The sequence below is a fragment of the Otolemur garnettii genome, unplaced genomic scaffold (assembly GCF_000181295.1).
Source record: "Otolemur garnettii isolate 467f Iridium unplaced genomic scaffold, OtoGar3 scaffold00032, whole genome shotgun sequence".
Taxonomy (NCBI): Eukaryota; Metazoa; Chordata; class Mammalia; order Primates; family Galagidae; genus Otolemur; species Otolemur garnettii.
The window spans coordinates 453,610-480,997 of NW_003852427.1; the positions used below are offsets into that span (position 1 = coordinate 453,610).

The window sequence follows — 27,388 nt, forward strand, 5'->3', positions numbered from 1 at the left end:
AGAAAGTGAAAGAGTTTTAGTTCTTTGAAGAATCTCCATACTGCTTTCCGTAGAGTTCATACTCAAAGAAGTGTACTTATAGGCTGTTTGGAAAGTATCCAACCACATAATATGAAAAATAGAGCCATACATGGCTGGAGACGTTTGGGACAGCACACACACAGACACACCAGGAGGTACCACTCGGACATAAAAAGAAATGAAATAATGTCTTTTACAGCAACTTGGTTGGAAGTGGAGACCATTCCTGAAATATAGGAATGGGGGGAGGAAAACTACATGGTCTCACTTTAGTGGAAGCTAAATAAGGGGTATATATGTATAGTTACAAAGTGATGTAATGGATATTGAAAACTAAGAAGGGAGGACGGTGGCGGGGTGAGGGATAAAAATTTACCTATCAAGTACAATGTACGCTGTTCTGGAGATGGATACACCAAAAGCCCTGACTTCAGCATTATATAATTTAAACATGTGACAAAAAATATTTATACCCCCTAAATCTGTTGAAATTTTTAAAAGAAAGTAAAAAACAACCTGTAAAATAGGATGAAATATTTGCGAAACATAGATCTAATAAAGGATCTAATATAGTCTAGAATATATTGACTTATGACTGAACATTAGAAAGACAACCTGATTAAGAAATAGGCAAAGGATTTGAATAGACATTTCTCCCAAAGAAAAACCACACATATCCAGTAAGTACAAGGAAAAATATTCAACATGATTAGTTATTGGGTAAATACAAATCAATACCATAACAAGATACCACTTCACACAGAAAGTGGATGTAATATGTGTTAAAAAAAAAAAAAACCAAATATTGGTACTAATTATTTAAACATTTAAAAGAATTCAGCAGTAAAACATCTGGTCTTGGATTTTTCACTATGGGTAGATTTTCAGTTATTAATTTTATCTCTGCACTTACAGGTCTATTCAGATTTTGTTTTCTTTATTGAATTTTGGTACCTTGTAACTTCCTAAGAATTTTGTCGATTTCATCTAGGTTATCTAATTTGTTGGTATCATTTGTTTGTAATCTTTTCTAGTCTGTGACATTGATAATAATGTCTGTTCTTGGCTCGGCGCCTGTGGCTCAAGTGGCTAAGGCGCCAGCCACATACACCTAAGGTGGCGGGTTCAAATCCAGCCTGGGCCCGCCAAAAACAACAATGACGGCTGCAACCAAAAAGTAGCCAGGCATTGTGGCAGGCACCTGTGGTCCCAGCTACTTGGGAGGCAGAGGTAAGAGACTCGCTTGAGCCCAGTGCTGATGCCACAGCACTCTACCCAGGGTGACTGCTTGAGGCTCTGTCTCAATAAATAAATAAATGAATAATAATGTCTGTTCTTTCATCCCTAATTATATTAATTTGAATATTTCTCTTTTTCTTGATTAGTCTAACTAAAGATTTGTCAATTTTATTGATCTTTTCAAAGAACCAATTTTTGGTTTGTTTTCTTATTCTTTATTTCATTTATTTCTGCTTTACTATTTATTATTTCCTTCCTTCTGTTTGATTTAGGTTTATTTTGCTCTTTTTCTATTTGTTTCTTTCTTTGTTTGTTTCTTACAGTGGAAAGTAAGTTATTGACTTGTCATCTTTTTTTGTAGGTATATACAGCTATATATTTCCCTCATACTGTGGTATTTTCACTTTTACTTATCTCAAGGTATTTTTGTAATTTTTCTTGTGATTTCGTCTTTAACACATTGGTTAGTTAAGTTTTCTGTTTAGGCTTGGCACCTGTGGCTCAAGCAGCTAAGGGGCCAGTCACATACACCTGAGCTGGCAGGTTTGAATCCAGCCTGGGCCCACCAAACAACAATGATGGCTGCAACAAAAAATAGCCAGGTGTTGCGGTGGATGCCTGTAGTCCCAGCTACTTGGGAGGCAGAGGCAGGAGAATTTATTGAGCCCAGAAGTTGGAGGTTGCTGTGAGCTGTGATGCCACAGCACTCTACCCAGGCCAACAGCTTGAGGCTTTGTCTCAGAAAAAAGTTTGCTATTTAACTCCATGTAGTGTTTATTTACCCAAATTTGCTTCTCTTAGAGATTTCTAACTCCCTTACATAGTGCTTGGTGAACAGGCTTTATATGACTTCCATCCTTTTAAATTTGACACTTACTTTATGGCCTAACATATGATCTATCCCAGAAAAGAGAATGCAGATATCCTTGTGCAAATATCTATATGCATATGAAAAGAATGTGTGTATTCTGCTATTATTAGATGGAGTGTTCTATAAATACTAAATCTGGATAGTTTATCATATTGTTCAAATTTTCTGTTTCCTTACTCATCATCTATCTACTTGTTTCAACCATTATTGAAAAGGATATATTAAAGTCTGCATTTTTTAATTGTCTATTTTTACTTTCAATTCTGTCAGTTTTTTCTCATGTATTTTGAGGCCTTGTTTTTTGGTGCATATATGTCTTTGCATAATTAGTTCTTCCAGATAGATTGACCTTGTTATCATTATGAAAGTATCCTTCTTTATCTCTAGTAAATATTTTTATCCTCTGACATTACTATAGCCATACCAATTCTCTTTTGGATACTAATTTTATGGTATATATTTTTCCATTCTTTTACTTTCAGTGTATTTGTATCTTTGGATTTAAATGTGTAACCTGTAGACATAGTTGGATGATTTTTTTTAATTCATTCTTTCCAGCCCTGTCTTTTTATTGGAGTGTTTAATTCATTTATGTTTATTATAATTATCAGTAATTTTTTTTTTTTTGCAGTTTCTGGCTGGGGCTAGGTTTGAACCTGCCACCTCCAGCATATGGGGCTAGCGTCCTATTCCTTTGAGCCACAGGTGCCACCCAATTATCAGTAATTTTTATATTTGTTTTATATAGAACTTATGTCACCCTTGTTCCTCTATTCCTAGTCTAAATATTTTCATACTCTTTTGTGCTATTATTGTCATTCAAGTTACATCTTTATATATTATAATTTCATCAGTACACCTTTGTGTATGCTCTTTATTTCTTCACTTGGATTTAAGTTACTATCCAATGTTCTTTTATAGTAGTTTGAGGGACTCCCTGTAGCATTTCTTTTGGGGTAGGTCTATAAGTAGCATATTCTCTCAGTTTTTGTCTGTGAATATCTTAATTTATTCATTTTTGAAGGCTCAGCACCCATAGTTCAGTAGTTTGGGTGCCAGCCACATATATGGGGGCTGGCAGGTTCAAACCCAACCCTAGCCTATTTATTTTTGAATGATAGTTTTGCGGGATATAGGCTTCTTGGGTGACAGTCTTTCTTTTCAGATTGTGAATATGTGTGCCTTCTCTCTTCTATCGTATCTGATGATAAGTTACCTTTACTCTTACTGAGCATCATTTGTACATGATGAATTATTTTTCTCATTGCTTTCAAGATTTTCTTTGTTTTTGGCTTTTGACAGTTTGATTCTATGTCTGTATGTGGATCTCTTTGACTTTATCCCATTTAGAATTCATTGAAATTCTTGGATATGTGTATTCAAGTTTTTTTCCATCAAATTTGAAAAGTTTTGGCCATGATTTCTTCCCCTTTCACTCTCTTTTCCCTTTCTGGTACTAAACATCCTTTAGTTTTTTGTATATCTTTGTACCTTAGTGATGCCCCACAGGTCTTGGAGGCTTTGCCCTCCTATTAGCAGTTAACCTATCTTCAAATTTGCTGATTTTTCTGCAAGCTCAAATCTGCTTCTGAGCCCCTCTGGTGAATTTTTCATTTTAGTTATTATATGTTTCAAATTGAGAATTTCTATTTAACGTTTTTAAAATAATTTCTATATTTTTATTGATATCCTCTATTTTGTGTGATGGTGTTCTTGTACTTTCTTTTAAGCATTATTTCCTTTAGTTTTTTGTTAAATTTTTTTCTTAGTATATTCAACATTTGACCTACCTCAGGGAAAGTTTTTATTGACTTCTTCTCTCCTGTGTATAGGCCATACATTCCTATTTCTTTTTATGTATTATAATTTTTACTGAAAATGGACATTTTAATATGACCACTCTAGAAATCAGATATCTTTTCTACATCCCCACAGCTTGTTATTTTTGCTTTTTATTGTTTTGTGGTTGATGATGTTTCTTTCTGTCTTTTTCTTCCCTTTTTTTTTTTACTAAATCATAGCTGTGTACATTAATGCAATCATGGGGTACAATGTGCTGGTTTTACATACAATTTGAATTGCTTTCATCAAAGGGGTCAACATAGCCTTCACGGCATTTTCTTAGTTATTGTATTAAGACATTTATATTCTACACCTGGTAAATTTCACATGTACCTGTACCCTTGTAAGATGTACCATAGGTGTGATCCACCAGCTACTCTCCCTCCACCCATCCTCCCCCCTCCCCTCCTTCTCCCCTTTCCTCTTCTTTTTGGGCTACAATTGGTTTCATAGTAAGACTGAGTACATTGGATACTTTTTCTTCCATTCTTGAGATACTTTGCTAAGAAGAATATGTTTCAGCTCCATCCATGTAAACATGTAAGAGGTAAAGTCTCCATCTTTCTTTAAGGCTGCATAATATTCCATGGTATACATATACCACAATTTATTGATCCATTCATGGGTCAATGGACATTTGGGCTTCTTCCATGACTTAGCAGTTATGAATAGGGCTGCAGTAAACATTCTGGTATATATATCTTTGTTATAATGTGATTTTTGGTCTTCTGGATATATACCTAGTAGAGGAATTGTAGGATCAAATGGCAGGTCTATTTTTAGATCTCTAAGTGTTCTCCAAAAATCATTCCAAAAGGAACATGTTAGTTTGCATTCCCACCAGCAATGTAGAAGTGTTCCCGTTTCTCCACATCCACGCCAACATCTCTGGTTTATGATGTGGGCTAATCTTACTGGAGTCAGATGATATCTCAAAGTAGTTTTGATTTGCATTTCTCTGATGATTAAGGATGATGAGCATTTTTGCAACTGCCATGGCTCCACCGCTTCTTGTTTTCAAGGTTACTGTGGAGACATGGAAAGAGAGAGGATAGAAATAGGACAAGTTAAAATGCAATAAAGCTCATTGATCTTGCTGAGATTCTTACATTTTTCTTGAATAAACAAGGCTTAGATTAACTGGTCTTAGCCACCTCATTGCTTTCATGGAGGAGCAGATTTTCAGAGGTTTATGCACTAAAGCCCTTCTCCCAACAGTGTGTTCTTAATTTCAAAAAAACATGTTCTTAAAAACAAGTGCTCAGGGGCCATGCCCCAGAGAATGAGGCCCAGGGACTCAGTTAGATACCAGTTCTGCTGGATTCTCATCTGCCCTATGCTTTAGGTTTGGGATGCTGTGGATATAGAGTAGATAAAAAGCCTCCCCCATTCTGTCCAATTTGGGTCTGCTCTCATATGGCCTGTGAGAATACCCAGAATTCACTCTAATATAGCTCTCTATGAGAGAAGCAACTCACAAATAAAACCAGAATCTAACTTACTGGTCCTACCCATTCTCATAGTCCAGTGGCCAGAAGGAGCCATTGAGGAAATGCATACTGTGGTGGTAGTATGTCACATTAGCTTTTCCTCTGTGGTCAGGAATTCTTGCTGAAGATTTTCTGTGTGTTCCGGAACCTGATGAAGATGACCGTCTTCCCTCGAGACTGGATGGTGATGAGACTACTCACAAGCAAGTGAGTATGGAAGGGGCCCTACATCAACGTCCACAGAACTGTCTCAGAAGTATGTGTTTATTTGAAAGACAGAGCATGAGCAAGATGAAAATGAAGGCCAAGGCCATAAGAACACAGAGGAGAGGGCAAATGGGAAAAATGTTTGGAGGCATAATTAACAGGCTTGACCGACAAGGAGAGGAAAGAATCAAAGATAATCATAAATGGAATTTAAGAGCCTTTTAGATGATGGCATAATGAGGCTAGAAAAAGAAGTTTTAAGGGTGTGAAATATAATACTCAGAAAATGTTTCCTGCTTGAGGAAGACCTGCTCAGTGGCATTTCATCCTCTGCTATTCTGTAGCTTTAGGCATTATCCCAAGCCCTTTCCTCAATTTGAATTGTGTTATATTCCAGACAGAGCTTGCATCCCCCCATTAGTGCCATTTACCTACTTGAGACCTATCTATAAGAATTTGCTCTAGAGGCTGGGCACAGTGGCTCATGTCTGTAGTCCTAGAACTCTGGGAGGCTGAGGCAGGTGGATTGCTTGAGCTCATGAGTTCAAGAACAGCCTGAGCAAAAAGCGAGACCCTCCCCCCATCTCTACTAAAAATAGAAAAACTGAGCCAAGAGGATCGCATGAGCCCAAGAGTTGGAGGTTGCTGTGAGCTATGACGCCATGGCATGCTACCCAGGGCAAGAGCTTGAGTCTCTGTCTCAAAAAAAAAAAAAAAGAAAGAAAGAAAGAAAGGAAAAGAATTTGCTCTAGGGATAATGCTGACCTGCTTTCCCCATTCACATTTCTAACTTGTGCTTCCTCTTGGAAAACCAGATGAGTGATATATGTGGTAAGGGGCTGGTTCATCTGATCTCCCTCTACGCAGGAGAAAACTAGTTGGTCTCCATACTTTAGCCCATTGCTTCCTCTCACTGATCTACCTTTTATATGGGCATTGTATAAAATGTAGTGAAATTATTTATTAGATATATTAGCATGGTCCAGGTATGTTCTTTCCACTTAGTACCTTTTGTAGGGCACTACCACTTTTTCTAAAACCTTCAGATGTTTTATACAGAACAAAAGAATGATTATAAACAAAGTTGCACAGATATTTTTCAAGTAGTGACCTGACTCTTCCATTTGAATCCTTCTTATTCCTACCTTTACTCTCACAAGTACTTCAGGTTCACCAGCCTATCCTACAGGAGCAGCCTCTTCTTTTGAGGCTTTTAGCCTTTAAATTTGTCACACTCTCTGCTAATGGACTAATCTCTCTAAAACACTATTTTTACCTTGTCCTTCTCTGCAACAAATCCAAGAACTGGACTTATGTGAGATGTAAGTTCCTTTGCCAGGCAGGCAAGGCTCTGTGTAATCAAACCTTCACTTACCTGTTACACTTTACTTTCTCTCCACTTCACTCTCCTATCCCAGCAGGATACCTCTTATTGACTGCTATATGCCCAGGCTAAGATTCAGAGTGAGACTCTAGACCCAGGGCTAAAATCAAATCACTCATAGATAAAAATAATAGTATATGACAAAAGCAAGGATTTAAAAATTGTCAAGTAAAAAAATAAAACTATATTCTAAATCCTACAAAGTAATCATTGTATGTATGGATTTCTCAAGTTCCCCCAAATACTGGAATCCCTCTTTGAATCAGAAGAAACCTTAAAGAATCATAGAACTCTACCCATTTCCTTTTATAGGCATGGAAACTGAGGCACAGATAGAAGAAGTATAAAGACCAGGTAATGATAGAGCTAGATCTACAATCCACTAATGTCCTGTGCCTTCCTGACAACTATGGAGCATTTCTCTAAGACTGGTTTTCTGCAGTTTGTGCCATCTTCCCTTTCCTTTATAGTCACATCTTATATGGGAATAAGTTTACTCAAGAAGTTTCTGTACAGGCCATAGATAAACGATGTTGAGGTATCGAATGTAATTGTTAGTCTCGTAATTCTGCCAATGTCCTGTTTCCTTACTTTTAGTATTATAGTCACCACTGTTCAGTACCTGTCCTCTGCACTGCACAAGAATTTCACAGAGACAGACTTTGACTTTAAGGTATGTGCACCTGAAATCCATCACTATCTTTGCAATTACCCTAGAAAGCCAAAACCAAGCTTACTTGTTTTCTTTATTAATATATTCAGAGTCTCAAACTTCCAAGCCTGATGGTGATTATAATATGACCTGGGGATCCCCCCTTTTGGGAGCCAGAGTATGCTTTCTAGTTCAGAGTCAACACTGTTGGCTTCAGAAGAAGTTAAGAAAATAAGGGGGAAAAAATTCCTGTTTGCAAAGATACTCAGAGAGAAAAAAAAATCAAGATCTTAAAGGTGTAAAATGGATTCTGAGACTCTTCCTAGAAGGTTAAGTACTCAGAATGTCAGATATTTCATCTTTCTCTGTCCCTCTAGGTGTGGAATTCTTATTTTAGCCTGGCAGTTTTGTTCATAAATCAGCCAAGCCTTCAGCTAGAAATCACCACTTCAGCCAAAAGGAAGAAGATTCTAGACAAGTAAGACAATTGTCTCCTATTCATCTCCCTACTACTCACCCAGATGGGGCTATGTTTCCAGGAGAGGCTCCTTCAGAAGTCCACAAGGTTTCCAGCTGGGTAGTTTTCCAAGGAGCCAAATGTGGGAGTTAAGAGCCAAATGGCTTAGCATTTGGGGAAGCATTAGAAACAAACAGTGCTGGCTGGGCATGGTGGCTCACACCTGTAATCCTAGCACTCTGGGAGGCCAAGGCAGGTAGATTGCCTGAGCTCACAAGTTCAAGACCAGCCTGACCTCATCTCTAAAAATAGCTGGGCGCTGTAGCAGGCGCCTGTAGTCCTAGCTACTTGGGAGGCTGAGGCAGGATAATCTGATCAGCACAAGAGTTTGAGGTTGCTATGAGCTGTGAAGCCACGACACTCTACTGAGGGCAACAAAGTAAGACTCAGTCTCAAAAAAAAAAAAAAAAGAGAAGAGAAAAACAGTGCTGTTTTGCAGTCCTGTTTTCTTGAACCTTCTCCTAACAACTGACTCCTATGTTACTATTCTCAGGTATGGAGACATGCGTGTTATGATGGCTTATGAACTCTTCAGCATGTGGCAGAATTTGGGTAGGTTTTTTTCTCCCTATTCTTCTTCCTTTTCACTTATTGCATACCCAAATAGAAAGTAACAAGACTAATAGCTTTACTAAGGCTTTATAAATATTAATTCAGAGCCAAGAGATCCTTACATATCTTTAACATAACACCTCAAATGGATGGTTGTAGCATGTGTGCATAAAGCCATTGGCAGGGAGAGTATGGCTAAGAAATAAGACCTAGTAATATATATATGTACAGTCCCTTTTTTGCGAACTAAAATCAGAAGGTGAGAAAAAGAGAACGCCCATCATTTTTTTCACTTTAAGAATCCATTCCTATTAGATCCTCTGTGCTCTTCCTGTCCCAGACTAGATGTTATAGGCTCAGAAGATAGATCTTGGGGGTACCCAGCTCATGGGCAAAGGCAGCTATTTTAATAAATACTGAAATACTTCTTGGGTCTCTGGTATTAATGCATCCAGATCAGATACCTGACACTGATTACATGAAGGAACATAATTGTAGCCTCTCAGTAAGATTGATTTTAACTTCCTCTCTTTGCATAGCTTCTCCAATATGTACACCTTTAAATCCAAACTTGTCAAATCAGTGTTTTGGGTAGAATTTGGGGTGGCCATAGTGTCTAGATTCTAAATGGCCTTTCAGGATGCTAGAGAAGCTACTGTTACTATTTCAAGAAAAATCTGCTTTCAACTGAGCTCATACCTCTAAAATGGTAGGAATGATGGCCATAAAATCCTGTAGTCCTCTGTTAACCATTCCTGCCATTAACCTAGAGGCAGCAAGCAAAGCGTAAGGATTCCAGCAAGCAATAAGGGGATACATTTCTATCCATAGATGGGGATACATTTCCTCAAGCAGACTTTCTAGCTGCAGTACTCTTACTCTCTATATCCAGCATAGATTAGGTATGGATTTTCACCCTGAAGGTGACTCTAAAATTTCCAGGAATGTAACAGGCAGGCAATCATGCTAACTACCACAATCAGAATATGAAGAATCAGCCTCAGGGCTAACATTTACAGTTCTTAGATAGTCTTTCAAAATGGAAGAAATCAAAAAAAGATTCTAGATTTGTCTGATTAAAGCCAGTTCTTCCTTATTGCTTTTGGTAGAAATGACATTCTGCGATCCAAAAAAAAACTGGTTTTCCTTGGCTGTAGCAGTTATTGCACATACCCATAATTTGTCTCCTCCCTAGTCTCTGAAGAATTTAAATCAGAGCTCTGAACAATGACTCACTCTGTTTCACTATTGCAAAAAAGGAAAAGTCCTATCCCACAGTCCTCAGGGCTGGCTCTGGCTTCTGGTACTAGGCCCTAGATGGCAGAGGGAAACCTACATCTCTCTCACTTACTGTGGAAAAGCTTCATTAAGAAAGTTGAAGGAAGATTCACATGTACCCTTATATTTCAAATTGTATATAAAAACAACACACTGTACTCCATGACAGTATTAATGTACACAGCTATGATTTAATTAAAAAAAAAAAAGAAGAAGAAGAAAGTTGAAGGATAAGATAAGCTGAGCTATGTAGGTATAGTGCTATTATCAGAAATACGATGTGGTGATGGGGTTTCAGAGTGGGCAAAGGGAGAATCTCTAAGCCTATCAGAATAGGGCTGTCCAGGAGGCACATGAACACAGTACCTCCTTTTCACATGAAGCAGTGAAAAGTTCTGTGGACTTCACACCTTAGGGAGTGGGATAGTCCGATTATTTAAAAGTTTCTGGATTAGAGGTAGAAACCCCAAGAAGAGTGCATTGTGTTTAAGCAGAAATATATGGATTTTCCTTGCTACATAAATGCTGTGAATAGACCATCTGAAACTATCACATCATACTCAGAAACTCATTATGTCTGGAGTAGCAAACTCTGGTCCTTCATAGAAATTTTCAGGTAGTTGTGGAACTTTTCAGAAAGTTCTTTGGAAAAGCAGTTTTGTATCTGTTGAACATTTGCTTCAATAGGGCTGGGCCAGTTTTATCCAAGAAAAAGCAGAAAGAAAATACCTCAGAAACTGTAGGGGAGAATTTACTTTGCTCTTAGAAGCTTCCAGTACAGATCATAGGATGTGCTATGGCCCCACTTGGGAAGCTTCTATTGAAGGAGAAAAGTAGGCATGAACTAATATCTGTTGGGTTTTGTTGTTCAGGTGAACATAAGATCCACTTTATTCCGGGAATGATTGGTCCTTTTCTGGGTGTGACATTGGTCCCACAACCAGAAGTGCGGAATATCATGATTCCCATTTTTCATGACATGATGGACTGGGAACAAAGGAAAAATGGCAACTTTAAACAGGTAAGACAATACCTGGCAGTGTTCAAGGTACTCTCCTCTGGGATGGACCCCTTTCTTCAGGCAGGTGGCCTAGGTAACCAAGCCATGGTTATAGTGAGGATGGACTGTAATTCAGTCAAGTCAGATCCTGTTCAAGGATTTTCCCTTACTTGCTAATCAGAATTGATTTTTCGATTTTCTTCATGAAGCTAGAGACCAGAAAAGAATCAGAGGAAAAGAATCAACTTCCTGATCAAGGAGAAAATGACTGAGACTGTAACCACTCTATTTTATTCAGGAAAGGGCCTGGGAGCATGTTGCCCTTCTTCAGAGAATTCCCACTATATGATCCAGGCATTTCTAGGGCTAGAGCCTGGAGCAGATGATGTCTTATGACTCAGGTAGCCTAGGATATCACAGACTACTGCACAGAGGTGTTGGTGCAGGAGATACAAGCCCCTTGACTTCTGACTGAGTAGCTTCAGATTGTCCTCCTGTGCAGTTCTTCTGCCACCACTAAAGTGGGAGATATAGTCCCTGCACTTATATCTGTAGCACCAGGGAATAGTATTAGGATGGACCACTAGGAACTAGCTATAGGCAAACCAATTTTAGCCAATAAAAGAAATAACTTGCTAGCAGCAAAAACTATCCACTATGAGTTGGCCTGCATTGGGAGATAGGGAATTTCTCTTTGCTAGTGATCTTCAAACAGAAGCTCCCAGGAAGCCTGTTGGGGAAATACCTTCATTGGCTTGGGAATTATACCAAGTTCTCCATTAAGCTCCCTCTGACTCTGGGATTCTGGGACAAACGTGTGGTTTTATAGTAGGTAACTATAACAGTAAGAAGAAGACCAAGAAAACATCAAGTTTTAAATTTTTATTTATTTAATTTTCAACTTACATAGAGCAAAATTCATGTATTTTGATTTGTGGTATAACTACCACTACAGTGAAGAGTTTTTTAAATTCCTAAAAATTAAATTTTTCTGTCCCTTTTTAGTCAACTCTTTCCTCTCTCCTTCACCAATGCAACTACTGATCTGTTCTTAATCACTATCATTATGCCTTTTCATGAATGTCATACAAATAAAGCTTTTGAGACTAGGTTTTTAATTTAACATAATACTTTGAGAGATTGCTCATGTTAGTAGTTTTCTACTGCTGAGTTGTATTTACTTTATTTACTATTTGAAAGGCACTTAAGTTATTTCCTTTCTTTGGTGATTATGAATAAAGCTACTAAAAATATTTCTTTATAGCTTTTTGTATGAATATAAACTTTTTTTTTCCTTAGGTGAATACCTAAGAATACGATTGTCAAGTTTTGTGTTAAGTGTATGTTTAGCATTGTAAGAAGCTATCAAACTTTTTTCCAAAGTATCTGTACCATTATATGGTGTGTATATATATATATATATATATATGTAAAAACATATGACAGCAGCAATATATGACCAGCTTCTCCATATACTAACCAATTCTTAGTATTATTGTTTATTTTAGCCATTCTAATACATGTGTAGTTGTACGTCATCATGGTTTTAGTTTTTATTTCCCTAATGACTAATGATGTTGATTATCTTTTCATGTGCTCATTTACCATTCTTATATTTCTTTGGCAAAATTAGTTCAAAATTTTTGCTCATGGCTAGGCACAGTGGTTCACATCTATAAGCCTACCCTCTGGAAGGCTAAGGCAGGTAGAGCTTTATAGTCTTTTTTTTATTTCAGAGACAAGAGTCTCAAGCTGTTGCCCTGGGTAGAGTACTGTGGCCTCACAGCTCACAGTAACCTCAAACTCTGGGGCTTAAGCAGTTCTCTTGCCTCAGCCTCCCAAGTACCTGGGACTACAGGCACCCACCACAATGCCCAGCTATTTTTTTTTTTCTTGGTTGTAGTTGTTGTTGTTTGCCAGGCTTGGGCTGGATTCAAACCCTCCAGCTCTGGTTTATGTGGCTGGTGCCCTAGCCGCTGAGCTACAGGTGCAGAGGCAAGAGCTTTATAGTCTTAAAATTAGGCAGCATGAGTCCTCCAACATTGCTCTTTTTTATTCTTTTCATGTTTGACAAAGATACTTTATTTTTTCTTTATATTTTTGTTTTGTATACATTCATAGTGTAAAGTGCAATTTTTCTACATTGATTTATAGCACTATGGTGGAGTTATGGCCTTCAGTGCATATTTCTGAAGCAATGCTCATTATACCCACCAAGTAATTGCCTATCATTCCTCCAACCCTGACCCCTCCAAATCTTCATTGTCCATCATTCTACATTCTGCTTCTTTGTGTGCGTATCATTTAGGGTCCATTTAGTGTGTGAGAGCTTGCAGTATTTGTTCTTCCCTGAATCATTTCACTTAACATAAGGGCTTCCAGTTACATCCATGTTGCTGTAAAAGACAGGATTTTATTCTTGTTTGTGTCTGAACAGAATTCTGTTGTCTATATATATGTCATATTTTCTTTATCCAGTCTTCTTTTGGCTATTTAGGTTGATTCCACATCTTTGCTATTGTGAATAGCTGCAGTAAACATAGATGTACAATTATCTTTGTTATCTATTGGTTTCTTTTCCTTTGTGTAGAAACCTAGTACTGGAATTGCTGGATCAAATGGTAGTTTTATTTTTAATTATTTGAGAAATCTCCATACTGTTTTCCATAGAGGTTGCACTAATTTACATTCCCACCAACAGTGTTTAGAGACTAGGCACGGTGGTTCACGCCTGTAATTCTAGCACTGTGGGAGGCCAAGACAGATGGATAACTTGAGCTCATGAGTTTGAGACCAGCCTGAGAAAAAGTGCGATACTATCTCTACTAAAAATAGAAAAACTGGGCTGCGTCTGTGGCTCAGTGGGTAGGGCACTGGCCCCATATACCGAGGGTGGTTGGTTCAAACCCAGCCCCAGCCAAATTGGAATAAAAAAATAGCCAGGCGTTGTGGCAGGCACCTGTAGTCCCAGCTACTTGGGAGGCTGAAGCAAGAGAATCACCTAAACCCAGGAGTTGGAGGTTGCTGTGAGATGTGTGACGCTACAGCACTGTACTGAGGGTGATAAAGTGAGACTCTGTCTCTACAAAAAATAAATAAAGAAATTAAAATAAATAAAAAATAGAAAAACTGAGGCAAGAGGATTGCTTGAGCCTAGGAGTTGGAGGTTGCTGTGAGCTATGATCCAAAAAAAAAAAAAAAAACAGTGTTTAAGAATTGCTCTATCTCCTCAACCTTGACAACATCTATTATCTTTTGATGTTTTAATAGCCATTCTGATTGGAGTAAAATAATATCTCATTATTGTTTTAATTTGCATTTCTCTGATGATTAGTGATGTTGAATGTTTTTTTTTCACATACCTTTTGGCCATTTGTTTGTCCTCTTTTGAAAAATGTCTATTTATATCCTTAGCCTATTTTTTAATGGGGTTATTTGGTTTTTATCACTTTTGTTGAGTAGTATAAAGTTTGCAAATGTTTTCTCCCATTCTGCTAGTCTCAAACTCCTGGCCTCAAGTAATCCTCCTGGCTTGGCCTCCCAAAATGCTGAGATTACAGCCACTATACCTGGCCTCTATTTGTGTTATAAATTCTTTGTTTCTTTCTTTTCGTCTTTCTGTTGATGAAATTTTGTCATATTGCATGTGATTGCTTTTTATTCCTCCTTTGTGTGACTGTTTTGTAAGATCTATATGTTCACTGGGAGTTTAAAACCAGCCTTAGCAACAGAGAAAGTCCTCATCTCTACAAAAAATGACAAACTTAGAGGGGGTATGTATCTATTTTTCCACCTACTCAGGAGGCGGGGAGACAGAACTGCCTGCAGCCATGAGTTTGAGGCTGTGGTGAACTATGAGGACACCACTGCATGGTAGCTAGGCAAGAGAGTGAGATACTGTCTCAAAAGAGAGAGAGAGACCTATGAGTTTACGTTTTCACATGTTTTCATGATGGTGGATATTGCCCTTTTGTTTCTGTTTTTGAGACCCCTTTAAGCATTTCTTTTCAGGGCCTGTCTAGTGGTGATGAGTTCCCTTAGTGTTTACTTATCTGGAAAAGACTATTTCTCTCTCTTTTATAAAGGTTATTCTGGCAAGATATAAAATTCTTGGCTAACAGTTTTTTTCTCTCAACATTTCAAAAATGCTATCTAATTCTCTTCTGGCCTGTAAGGTTTTTGCTGTGAAGTCTGCTATTAGTCTGCTGGGGTTCCCTTTATAGGTGATTAGATGCTTTCTCCTAATAATTTTAAAATTATTTCTTTTACTTTAACTTCAGATGTTCTGAATATAATATGCTATGGTGAAGTCCTTTTAGCAATGTGTTTGCCTAAAGATCCACTGGTATCATACTTCTTGGTTTTTACATTTTCTGTTTCTTTCTGTTGATCCCCGCACATCTAGTGTAGTAGTCATTTCTAATTTTTTTGAAATTACTTTTGTAGGGAAAAATTTTCTCCTGAAGATTATATATGTTTCTGGTTGAATAGGACAGTTTGACTTTGGTTTTGGATAGCTTTAGTAATGTGTTTTTTATATGTTATCTTCAGTAGTACATAGGGTCAGTGGGTACCTGTTATTTCCTTGGTGACTTAGCATATGGTTATTAGTTGAGGCTATGATAAAGTTTTGCTAGGGACTTGGATGCTGACTGAATCAGTCTTCAGGCTCCAGTGGTGGCAATAATGGATTGAGTGTAACTGTTTTTATGCTCCAAAGAAGCTTGTGACACAAGTGTTAGTGGGTCCTAGCAGGCCAATTCTTGGGCCTCTAGGTCACTTGCTCAGAAACTACAGAGTGTCCAAAAAGTTGCCCCCTAAAGTCCCCTTACATAGGGAAAATGAGAAATTGTAGCTAAATGAAACTTTAGTAACAAAATATTCATTATAAAATTTTACAAAGAAGTGACCAACATGTAGAGAATATTTTGTAAATATTTTGTAAAATTTTGTAACAAATATTTTATAAATAAAGGTACATTTAGGTACAGTGTCCCATTTACCCTATGTATGGCAAGTTTAAGGGGGACTTTTTGGACACCCTGTAATAATGGGAGTGGTGGGCCAAGTGTGTAGGCAGGTTCTCAGGCTCCTGGGCAGCTGGTATGTTGTGGATGATGGCAGCAGCAGCGGTGGATCAACCCACTGAGATTCAGGCAGTACAGGTTTGTATTGCTGGTAGAACTGCAATGGCTTGGGAAAGATAGTCTTTAGTCCCACATCTGCCCATAGCAGGGTAGTAGGTATTGTCCTAAGTGTGCTTCCTCCTCAGCTGGGTGGTAGCTCTAGCCACATCACTTCAAACTCAGCTGGAGGGTTGGTCATAGACCAGCATTAAACTGGCTTTGCTCCAGCAAGCAATGTGGGCATCTGTGGAGAGTACAGTCTACTCTTGTCTTGTTCTCATAGCAGCTCATTGTGGAGCAGTAGGTATTGTCTTAAGTATACATTGGACAGCCTGGTTTCCCTGTCCCTCCTTTGTGAGGTGATGGCTACAGCTGCATCAGCCCGAACTTGGTTCAATTGTAAACACAGCCCACCTATATAGAAAAGATAACTACCATGTTTCCATGAAAATAAGACCTACCCCAAAAGTAAGCCCTAGCAGGATCTCTATGCATTTGTTAAATATAAGCCCTACCCCAATAATAAGACCTAGTGATGGGTCTAGATATGCTACATAGGCACGCCATGCATTTTGGCACAGAGCGGTAAGGAAGACTGGAATACCTTTTATCTGCCGCAGCTCCTTTCTCCAAGCCTTTCACACTTACACAGGTGTGTGTGTGGTAACTGCAGTCACAGGCATCCTATTGTGTATGTGCGAATGGCTAGGGGAAAGGAGTTCACACATCACTAGCGCCAGCCCCACCAACAAGGTCAGCTCCCCCTGTCAGGTTCCAGAAGAAGATGACTTAACTGTATTTGAATAAATGTAGATTGTTGTATTATACTTAATAAAAATAAGACATCCCCTGAAAATAAGCCCTAATGTGTCTTCTTGAGAAAACAATAAATATAAGGCAGCAGCTCATTGTGGAGCAGTCTTATTTTGGGGGAAACACAAAAGCACTTCCCTTGGCCATCTGGTAACTGTAGTGATATTCAGCAATTAGGTATGTAGCATTTTTTCTAGGATGAGTTCACAAACTTCATTGTCAGACCTAATTTGACAACAGCTGTGATGGCTATTCCAGAAAAAGAGTTACAGAATTGCTTTAAAGGGTGAACTAGGCACTGGTATTGGTGCATAGCTTCCCAAGGGAAGTACTTTGGTGGCCATAGTGACAATCAAAAATGAGGTATGTAGCACTTTTTCTAGTATTGTGTGACCTCCTATTCTAATTTCTTTCCCTTTTCCTGTAAATTTTAGAATCAGCATATTGACATCTACAAAAATTCTTGCTGGAATTTTGATTGGGGTCACATTGAATCTATAGATAAAATTAGGAAAAATTGACATCTTAAAAATGCTAAGTCTTTTAGTCCATGAAGACAGTATATCTTTCCATTTATTAAGGTGTTCTTCTATTTCTTTCATCAGTGTTTTATAGTTTTAGCATATAGATCTTACACATGTGTTGTTATATGTAGTTCTTGGTATTGGTTCTGTTATTCAAATTTTGAAATTTTGTTTTACAGTTGCTTGTAGCTGGTATATAGAAATATAATTTTTTAATTTTTTTACTGTTGAGAATTTGTTGAGGGTATAAGAAACCAGGTTACACTGGTTTCATTTGTTAGATAAAGTCCCTCTTATAATTGTGTCTTGCCCCCAAGAGGTGTGTCTCTCTGCTCTCCTCTTCCGCCACCCCCTCACCGTGTGCTAGGTCATTAATTGTCCTCATACCAAAATTGAGTACATAGGATTCGTGCATCTCCATTTTTGTGATGCTTTACTAGGAATAATGTATTCCCCTTCCATCCTGGTTAATAGAATGTAAAGGATGTAATAGGATGTTAAAGGATGTAAAGTCTCCATCTTTTTAATGGCTGAATAGTATTCCAAAGTATACATATACCACAGCTTGTTAATTCATTCCTGGCTTGGTGGGCATTTAGACTGTTTCCACATTTTGGCAGTTGTAAATTGAGCTGCAATAAAGAGTCTAGTGCAAGTGTCCTTATGGTAAAAGGATTTTTTGCCTTCTGGGTAGATGCCCAGTAATGGGATTGCAGGATCAAAAAATGGGAGGTCTAGCTTGAGTTCTTTGAGGGTTCTCCACACTTCCTTCCAAAACGGTTGTATTAGTTTGCAGTCCCACCAGCAGTGGAAAAGTGTTCTCTTCTCTCCACATCCACACCAGCATCTGCAGTTTTGAGCTTTTGTGATGTGGGCCTTTCTTGCTGGGGTTAGATGGTATCTCAGGGTAGTTCTGATTTGCATTTCTCTAATAATTAGGTATCCTGAGAAGTTTTTCATATGTTTGTTAGCCATTCATCTGTCTTCTTTAGAGAAGGTTCTATTCATCTCTCTTGCCCATTGATATATAGGATTGTTGGCTTTTTTTCATGTGGATTAATCTGAGTTCTTTATAGATCCTAGTTATCAAGCTTTTGTTTGATACAAAATATGCAAATATCCTTTCCCATTATGTAGGTTGTCTAGTTGCTTTGGTTCTTGTCTCCTGTACAGAAGCGTACAGAAGCTTTTTGGTTTAATTAAGTCCCATTTATTTATTTTTGTTGTTGTTGCAATTGCCACATAAGTCTTCTTCACAAAGTCTTTCCCCAGGCCAATATCATCAAGTGTTTTTTCTTTGCTTTCTTTGAGGATTTTTATCATTTCATGCCTTAAATTTAGGTCTTTTATCCATCTTGAATCAATTTTTGTGAGTGGAGAAAGGTGCAGGTCTGGTTTCAGTCTTTTACATGTGGATATCCAGTTCTCCCAGCACCATTTATTGAATAGGGATTCTTTCTCCCAATGTATGTTCTGTTTGGTTTATTGAAGATTAGGTGGCTGTAAGTTAGTTTCATTTCCTGGTGTTGTATTCAATTTCAAATGTCTATGTCTCCATTTCTGTACCGGTACCATGCTATTTTAACCATTATGGCCTTGTAGTACAGCCTAAACTCTGGTAGGCTGATGCCGCCAACTTTGTTTTTATTACTAAGAACTGCCTTAGCTATATGGGTTTTTTTCTGGTTCCATACAAAATGAAGAATTATTTTTTCCAATTCTTGAAAGTATGATGTTGGTATTTTAATAGGGATGGCATTGAATCTGTAGATTGCTTTGGGAAGTATAGACATTTTAACAATGTTGATTCTTCCCAGCGATGAACATGATATATTCTTCCATTTGTTAATATCCTTTGATATTTATTTTCTAAGGGTTTCATAATTTTCTTTATAGAGGTCCTTCACCTCTTTTGTTAGATATATTCCTAGATATTTCATTTTCTTTGAAACTATGGTAAAGGGAGTTGTGTCCTTAATTAGCCTCTCATCTTGGCTGTTATTGGCAGATACAGAGGCTACTGACTTGTGGAAATTGATTTTATATCTTGAGACATTATTGTATTTTTTGATGACTTCCAGGAGTCTTGTGGTTGAGTCTTTGGGGTTCTCTAAATATAAGATCATATTGTCAGCAAAGAGGGAGAGTTTGATCTCCTTTGCTCCCATTTGGATGCCCTTTTTTTTCTTGTCTTGCCTAATTGTATTGGCTAGAACTTCCAGCACTATGGTGAATAGTAGTGGTGATAGAAGACAACCTTGTCTGGTTCCATTTCTAAGTGGAAAAGCTTTCAGTTTTACTCCATGCAGTAAAATAGTAGCTGTGGGTTTGTCATAGATAGCTTTGATCAGTTTAAGACATGTGCCAACTATGCCTATACTTTTCAGTGTTCTAATTAGAAAAGGGTGCTGGATTTTATTGAATGCTTTTTCTGCATCTATTGAGAGGAGTCTTTGTTTTTGCTTCTATTGATACGGTGAATAGCATTTACAGACTTGCATATGTTAAACCAGCCTTGCATCCTTGGGATGAAACCTACATGATCATGATGTATGACATTTTGATGATAAACTGTAATCTATTGGCTAGGATTTTGTCGAGAATTTTTGCATCTATATTCATTAGTGAAATAGGTCTGAAGTTCTCCTTTTTAGTTGAGTCTTTTCTTTGTCTGCAGTCACCCTGATGGATTTGCCCCTGTAGGTCAATTGGCACTTACTCCTGGCAGCTTGAAGAATCTTTTCTTTTGTCTTGACTTTGGATAAGTTCATCACAATGTGTCTTGGAGAAGCTCTATTTGAGTTGAGATGACCTGGGGTCTGATATCCCTCTGAAAGGAGTATGTCAAAATCGTTGGTGCTATTTGAGACATTTTCATTTATAATATTCTCTAGTATGGCTTCCATTCCTCTGGATTCCTTTTTCCGCTTCTGGGATACCTATAACTCATATGTTTTAATGCTTCATAAAATCCCTTAATTCTTTCAGTGAATGTTCTGCTTTCTCTTTTTTTCTGCCTCTTTATCTGAGTTATTTCAAGACTTTATCCTCTACCTCTGAGATTCTTTCTTCTGCATTGTCTAATCTGTTGTTGATACTCTCTATTGCACCTTTAAGTTCCCTAATTGACTGCTTCAGTTCCTTCAGTTCTGCTATATCCTTTCTATATTCTTCATATCATTCATCTCTTATTTGATTATGTTCTGGGATTTCTTTTTGGTTATTTTCTACTTTCTCAGCAATTTTTTTCATTTTTTTCGGGTTATTTTCCACTTTTTCAGCAATTTCCTTCATTGTTTTCATCATCTGTATTTTAAATTCTTCTTCTGTCATTTCTCACATTTCTTTATAGGTAGAATCCTCTGCAGTGGCTACCTCATGGTCCCATGGGTAGGGGGTGTTGCTCTGGACTGGTTTTTCATGTTGCCAGGATTTTTCTGCTGATTCTTCCTCATGAGTGTTTTCTTTTATCTGTTTCCTGGCCCTAATTTTCCTTTCACTTCCCCTTGCTCTTTAAGTTACCATGCCTCTGGCCTAAGGTTTTGATGAGTCCTTTTGCTATAGGACTAAAAGGATGAGAAGATTGAAGAGTAAGAGGGAAAAAAAGATTTAAAAAAAAAAAAAGAAAGAAAGAAAAAAGAGAAAGGAGATGGAGTGAGTAAAAGGTAATATTGACAAAAAGAAGAGAGGCACAGAAAGAGGGAGACAGGAGTAATTAAGGTGTACAGTAGGGTACTTTGACCCACACCTTAAAAACCCCTAGTCTCTGGGGGTGCTGGGTTGGGTGGTTCCTTTGAGGTCAGCAGCTCTTTGCCAGCCTGAGGAGATATGATATCCCACCTCCACCAAAAAGAGGAAAAATACTATAAATCAAACCAAAACAAACAGAAAACTTTAAAGCGTAAAACCAAATAGCAGGGGCAGAAACACTAGAATAAATGAGGTTCTTATTACTAAATAAGGCAACAATGGGAAATTATATTTGAACTAGAAAAATGAAGAAAGAAAAAAAAATCTAGGGGGGAAATGTTGAAATAAAAAAACAGTATAAGGCAGCACCTGTGGCTCAAAGGAGTAGGGTGCCAGCTCCATATGCTGGAGATGGTGGATTCAAACCCAGCCCCGATCAAAAACTGAAAAGGAAAAAAAAAAACAGTATATATATCTTGCTGAATATTGTCTGGGCAACAGGTGATCTTCTGGAGTATGAGATGCTAATCATATTGCTGATACAGCTATATGAGATGAACACTGGAGGCCTCTGCTGACTTCTTTGCCCTCAAACCCTGCAAGGTTGAGAAGCTGAATCTCTCCTCTGCCCACTTAAAAGACACTTTAAACAATTAACCTTGGCTAAAGCAGAAGCTTTCCCAGAAAAGCACTTGTCACTGGGCTCTCTCCTGAAGTGGCTGCCTGCTTATCCGGTGCACAAAAACTGGCCTCACTCTATGCCCCTGAGGGCTGATGCTGCAAGGCAGCCCTCCTACTGCCAAACACTGAAAGTTCTGCTCTTCTCCAGTGTCTCAGTCCCAGCCTTTGGCACTGCTCACAGTCACCAGGTCACTCGCCCAAGGTCTCACAGCCCAAGCCTTGCTCTGCAACCCTGAAGGGAGAACCTCCAGGGCAATTCTCCCATAATAGGAGAATTGTGTGCAGGTGGTCCACAGCCAAACAATGTTAGCTCCCTTCCAGCCCAGTGGCTCAGTCCTGGACCCTGGACAATGCTTAAAATCACCCACACTCTCGCCCTCATCTGAGCTAACCATGCTGAGTTGTATCAGCTGTTATGCCTGCTTCCCCCAGCAAATGATGAGCTCTCATGAACCAGGACCATTCTAGTGCATTTTATTTCTCAGAAGCCACTGTGGTACCTGGGATATGGTAGGCTCATAGAGATACAAATCAAAACTAATATTCTTTGAGCACTTCCCAAAAGCCAAGGAACAGTGACACAGAAGAGGAATGTTATTTCTATTTCATGAATGAGGAAACTTGGGCTGGAGGACAAATCCTTGTCCAGAACTATGCAGCTTGTTATGTCACAGGACAAATGTTTGTTGAATGAATAACTAGGTGTCACTTCAGGAATATTTATTGGTTCTATAGAACAAAAGTAACTCTGCAAACCAAATGGTCAGTATCACTAATTATAACATGATATATGTGAAGAACTTACCATTTTATTTAACTTAAAGATGTTGATCTTCAGTGTCCCATGTTTTAGGTTTCTCAATTTCTCCTAATTCTTCCTGTTTCAATTCTGTAAGGGTGATGAAGTAATGTGCTTCCATCACCAGGTCTTTAGCCTGATACAAACATTCTAGCACTTAATAGACAACCAAGCACCTAGAAGACTTGTTAAAACATATTGTGCATCCTGACTTCCTCCCCCATCCTGAATTTTTATTCCAATAGGCTGAGGGAGGCCTGAGAGCTTACTTCTAACAAATTTCTGATGAAATAGCTGCTGCTGGCCCCAGGGCCCATTTAGACTCCGTGGACTTGTGTACCCCTGTTTATGCCATTGTACTCTTTGCTGCTCCAGATCATCTCCCCACCTTTTTGCTCTGTTCTGGGAAGCACAATCTTCCTGTACCTCTATGTGTGAAGAAAGATCCTTTGTTATAATCAAGCTATTCTCTTGAGAGTCTTGTGACCAGGGGGTAATCCAGTGAGGCAAGACAAACTCTGACCTGGGAATAGGACACTTTGGCTTCTAGACCTAGCTGTACCTGACATTACATGGCCTCAGTCAAGTCCCTGCTGATGCCTCTTCTCTACACAGAGAGAGTGGTATGACATCAATTCCTAAGGGCCCCAGGTTTTAAGCTATTTTTTTCTGAAATGTATACTCAAAAAACTAATAAATTAGGTCATGCAATAAATATATGACAGTCCCTTCCCTGGTCAGTAGCAGACCACTATTATAAAAGCTGTATTTATTCATCCATTCTCATTTTCTGCTGCTGGAACATCAGAGGCCCTAATTGCCTTCAACAAATTTACAAATTTACTAATTCAGTTATTCTGTTATTGCTTCTTTGTCTTAGGATTCTTTGTCCCTGTGTAGAATGAGAAAAGGTTTCTTTTTAGCACAATATCAAATGCAGCCATGCTGAATTTTATTTTGTTTACTTTAAATGTCTATATAAATAATACCATAATACCGCATTTTAAAGATTCATGAAAGGTTAAAAAGATTTTATCACACATCACAACTAATTTCTCACCTCGGGGTAAGTCCAGTGAGGCCTACTAGAAAAGTGGTTGATATGTTCACAGTGCTGGGGTTCTTTTTTTTTTTTTTTTTTTTTGTGGAGACAGAGTCTTACTTTATCGCCCTCGGTAGAGTGCCATGGCATCGCAGCTCAGCACCCTCCAACTCCTGGGCTTAAGTGATTCTCTTGCCTCAGCCTCCTGAGTAGCTGAAACTACAGGCATCCACCACAATGCCCAGCTATTTTTTTGTTGTAGTTTGGCCCAGGCTGGGTTTGAACCCACCACCCTCGGTATATGGGGCCGGCGCCCTACTCACTGAGCCACAGGCACTGCCTCCTGGGTTCATTTAAAAAAAAAAAAAAAAGAAAGAAAGGAATGGATCAGCACCTGTGCTTCAATTGGCTAAGGCACCAGCCACATACACCTAAAGTGGCAGGTTAAAATCCAGCCTGGGCCTGCCAAACAACAATGATGGCTGCAACCAAAAAATAGCTGGGTATTGTGGTAGGCACCTGTAGTCCCAGCTACTTGGGAGGCTGAGGCAGGAGACTCACTTGAACCCAGGAGTTGGAGGTTGCTGTGAGCTGTGATGCCACGGCACTCTACCCAGGGGACTCTACCCACTCTACCCTTAAGACTCTGTCTCAAAAAAATAAGAAAAGAAAGAAAGGAAAATGAAAAGTGGCTGAATTGTGCTCTAATCAAAAAATATGAAATCCAAACAACAGTATCCACTTCAATCCAAGTTGCTGCAAAAGGCATAGGGTAGGAAGAAATGTAGTATTGTTCCTCAAGAATTCGGTATCCAATAATAAATGCAGAGGGTTTAGTGATGGGGTGGTGGCAAGAACAGCAGCCCTCAGATCTTTAGGTTCAATGGGTACAAACTGTGCAGTCTATTATCTTTTTTTTTTCAGGTTAATATGAGGACACAAACAATTAAGTTACAATGTTTTCATTTTCTAGCTAAAGTCACATTATAGTTGTGTCCCACACCTAGGAGGTACGCCATTTCCCTTACATTGTGCCCATAATGTGGGAGCACACAGTCCCTCCTCCTCTCTCCCTTCCTCCCTCCTCCCCACTGCCCCCAACTTGAATAGAGATTTTCTCTTATATGGCATGCATTAGTTTGTCTACTGGCTTCATATCAGTATTGAGTACAAGAGCCTATTGTCTTCAAGAAGAATCTCTAAAGGAAACACTCCAATCTTATTCAACCCCAACTCATACTAGCCATTAGAGTGAGGACAAACTCCCCGGCAAATTCCCTTCCCTTTTGACTAGCTGACTAGAGTGTGTAGTTCTAACCAAATGTTTACTTTACATACAGATTATTTTGAATGAGTTTATTTAAAGAAAGGAAAACACTTGACAAAGGCCTCTTTTGGATCCAAAATATTTTTCTCTTTTTTGATAATAACACTAAGAAAATTGGCATAGATGGGACATTTCTTAAACTGACTGAAGCCACCTATGACAAACCCACAGTCAATATCATATTGAACAGAGAAAGACTGAAAGCATTCTCAACTGAAAACATTCTCACTTAGAACTAGAACCAGACAAGGATGCCCACTATGACCACTGCTATTCAACATAGTGCTGGAAGTCCTAGCCAATGCAATCAGACAAGAGGAGGAGATGAAAGGAATCCACATGAGGACAGAGGAGGTCAAACTATTATTCTTTGCTGATGATATGATCTTATACTTAGAAAATCCCAAGGACTCAACCATGAGACTCCTGGAAGTGACAAAGAAATGCAGTAACATTTCAGAATATAAAAATGTCCACAAGTCAGTAGTCTTCATATATACCAACAATAGTCAAGCTTAGAATCAAATCAAGGATACAATATGCACAAAGAAAATTAAATACCTTGGAATACACTTAACAAAGTATGCAAAGGATCTCTACAGAGAGAATAATGAAACACTGAGAAAAGAAATAGCAGAGGATGTTAACAGATGGAAAACATACCATGCTCATAGGCTAAGAAAAATCAACATTGTTAAAATGTCTATACTATCTAAAGCAATTTACAGATTTAATGCAATCCCCATTAAAATACCAATGTCATACGTTGAAGATCTTGAAAAAATTGTTCTTTGTGACGTATGAAACCAGAAAAAATCCAAAATAGTCAGTGTAATTCTCCAAAATAAGAACAAATATGGAGTCATCGTATTACCAGACTTCAGGTTATACTACAAGTCTATACTGGCACAAAAATAGGGACATATATCCATGAAACAGAATGAAGAACCTTGATATGAAACCAACTTCATATAGCCTTCTGATCTTCAACAAGGCAAACAAAAGCATACACTAGGGAAAAGAATCCCTATTCAATAAATGATGCTGGGAGAACTGGTTAGCCACATGTAAAAGACTGAAACTAGACTTGCACCTCTTACCGCTTACAAAAATTAACTCACAATGGATAAAGGATCTAAATCTATTTCATGAAACTACAGAAACTCCAGAAGAAAGCATAAGAATGACTCTGGATCTTATGGACTTATGAAAAGAATTTATGAAAAATACCCTATTGGCAATGGCAGCAATAACAAAAATAAAGAAATCGGACCTAATCAAGTTACAAAAGTCTGCACAGCTAAGGACACAGTCAACAAAGCAATAAGACAACCTTCAGAATGGAATAAAATGTTTATGTTATGAATCAAACAAAGGGACCAAGGGCTAATAACCAGAAGCTACAAAGAACTCAAGCAAATCAACAAGTAAAAAGCAAAAAACCCCATCAATAAGTGGGCAAGAGACACGACCAGAATCTTTTCTCATAAGGACAGATGAATGGCCAATAACATGGAAAAAATGCTCATCATCTGTAATCATCAAAGAAAAATCATTCTGAGATATCACCTAATCCCAGTGAGAATGGTCCCCATCACAAGGTCCCAAAGCTGCAGATGCTGGCATGGGCATGGAAAGGGGAACATTCATGCACTGTTGGTGGGACTGCAAACTAGTACAGTCTCTGTGGAAGGAAGCATGGAGACTCCTCAAAGAACTAAAAGTTGACCTTCCTTTTGATCCTTCAGTCCTATTACTGGGTATTTACTCAAAAGAAAAAAAAAGACATCTTGCCATAAGGATATTTTCACCTTGCATAATAGCAGGTCACTTTACAATCACAAGGATGTGGCTGAAACCCAAGTGCCCATCAACCCGTAAGTGGATTAATAAACTGTGGTATATGTATACAGTGGAATACTATTCAGCTGTAAAAAAATGGAGACTTTGTATCTTTCATATTTACCTAGAAGGATTTGGAGAACATTATCCTAAGCATCACAAGAATGGAAAATCAAGTATCCCATATACTCAATACTAAGTTGAAACTAATAGATTAATAACTACAGATACACTTGAGAGAAAAACTCAAATTCAAGAAGGGGAGAGGGAATGGGATCAGTAAGTTTCCACCTAATGGGCACAACACACAGATATATGGCACATTTCCTGGGTGAAGGACACAACTACATCTCAGACTTTACCTTAGCGGTTCTCAACCTTCCTAATGCCGCAACCCTTTAATACAGCCCAAAGGGGTCATGACCCACAGGTTGAGAACCACTGCCTTACAAACACAAGCCATGTGACCTAAAAACATCTACCATCATATC

At 38.4% G+C, this 27,388-nt stretch overlaps 1 protein-coding gene across 1 annotated transcript in view; it reads left to right on the forward strand.

Moving 5' to 3' along the window:
- DOCK3 (dedicator of cytokinesis 3) overlaps positions 1–27,388 on the forward strand; it is a 492,344-nt gene that overhangs the window by 411,001 nt on the left and 53,955 nt on the right. Inside the window, exons 25-29 of the mRNA XM_023512988.1 lie at positions 5,576–5,670; positions 7,652–7,727; positions 8,084–8,184; positions 8,717–8,775; positions 10,926–11,074. Of these exons, the coding sequence (XP_023368756.1) occupies positions 5,576–5,670; positions 7,652–7,727; positions 8,084–8,184; positions 8,717–8,775; positions 10,926–11,074 (480 nt within the window). The remainder of the gene's footprint in view (positions 1–5,575; positions 5,671–7,651; positions 7,728–8,083; positions 8,185–8,716; positions 8,776–10,925; positions 11,075–27,388) is intronic.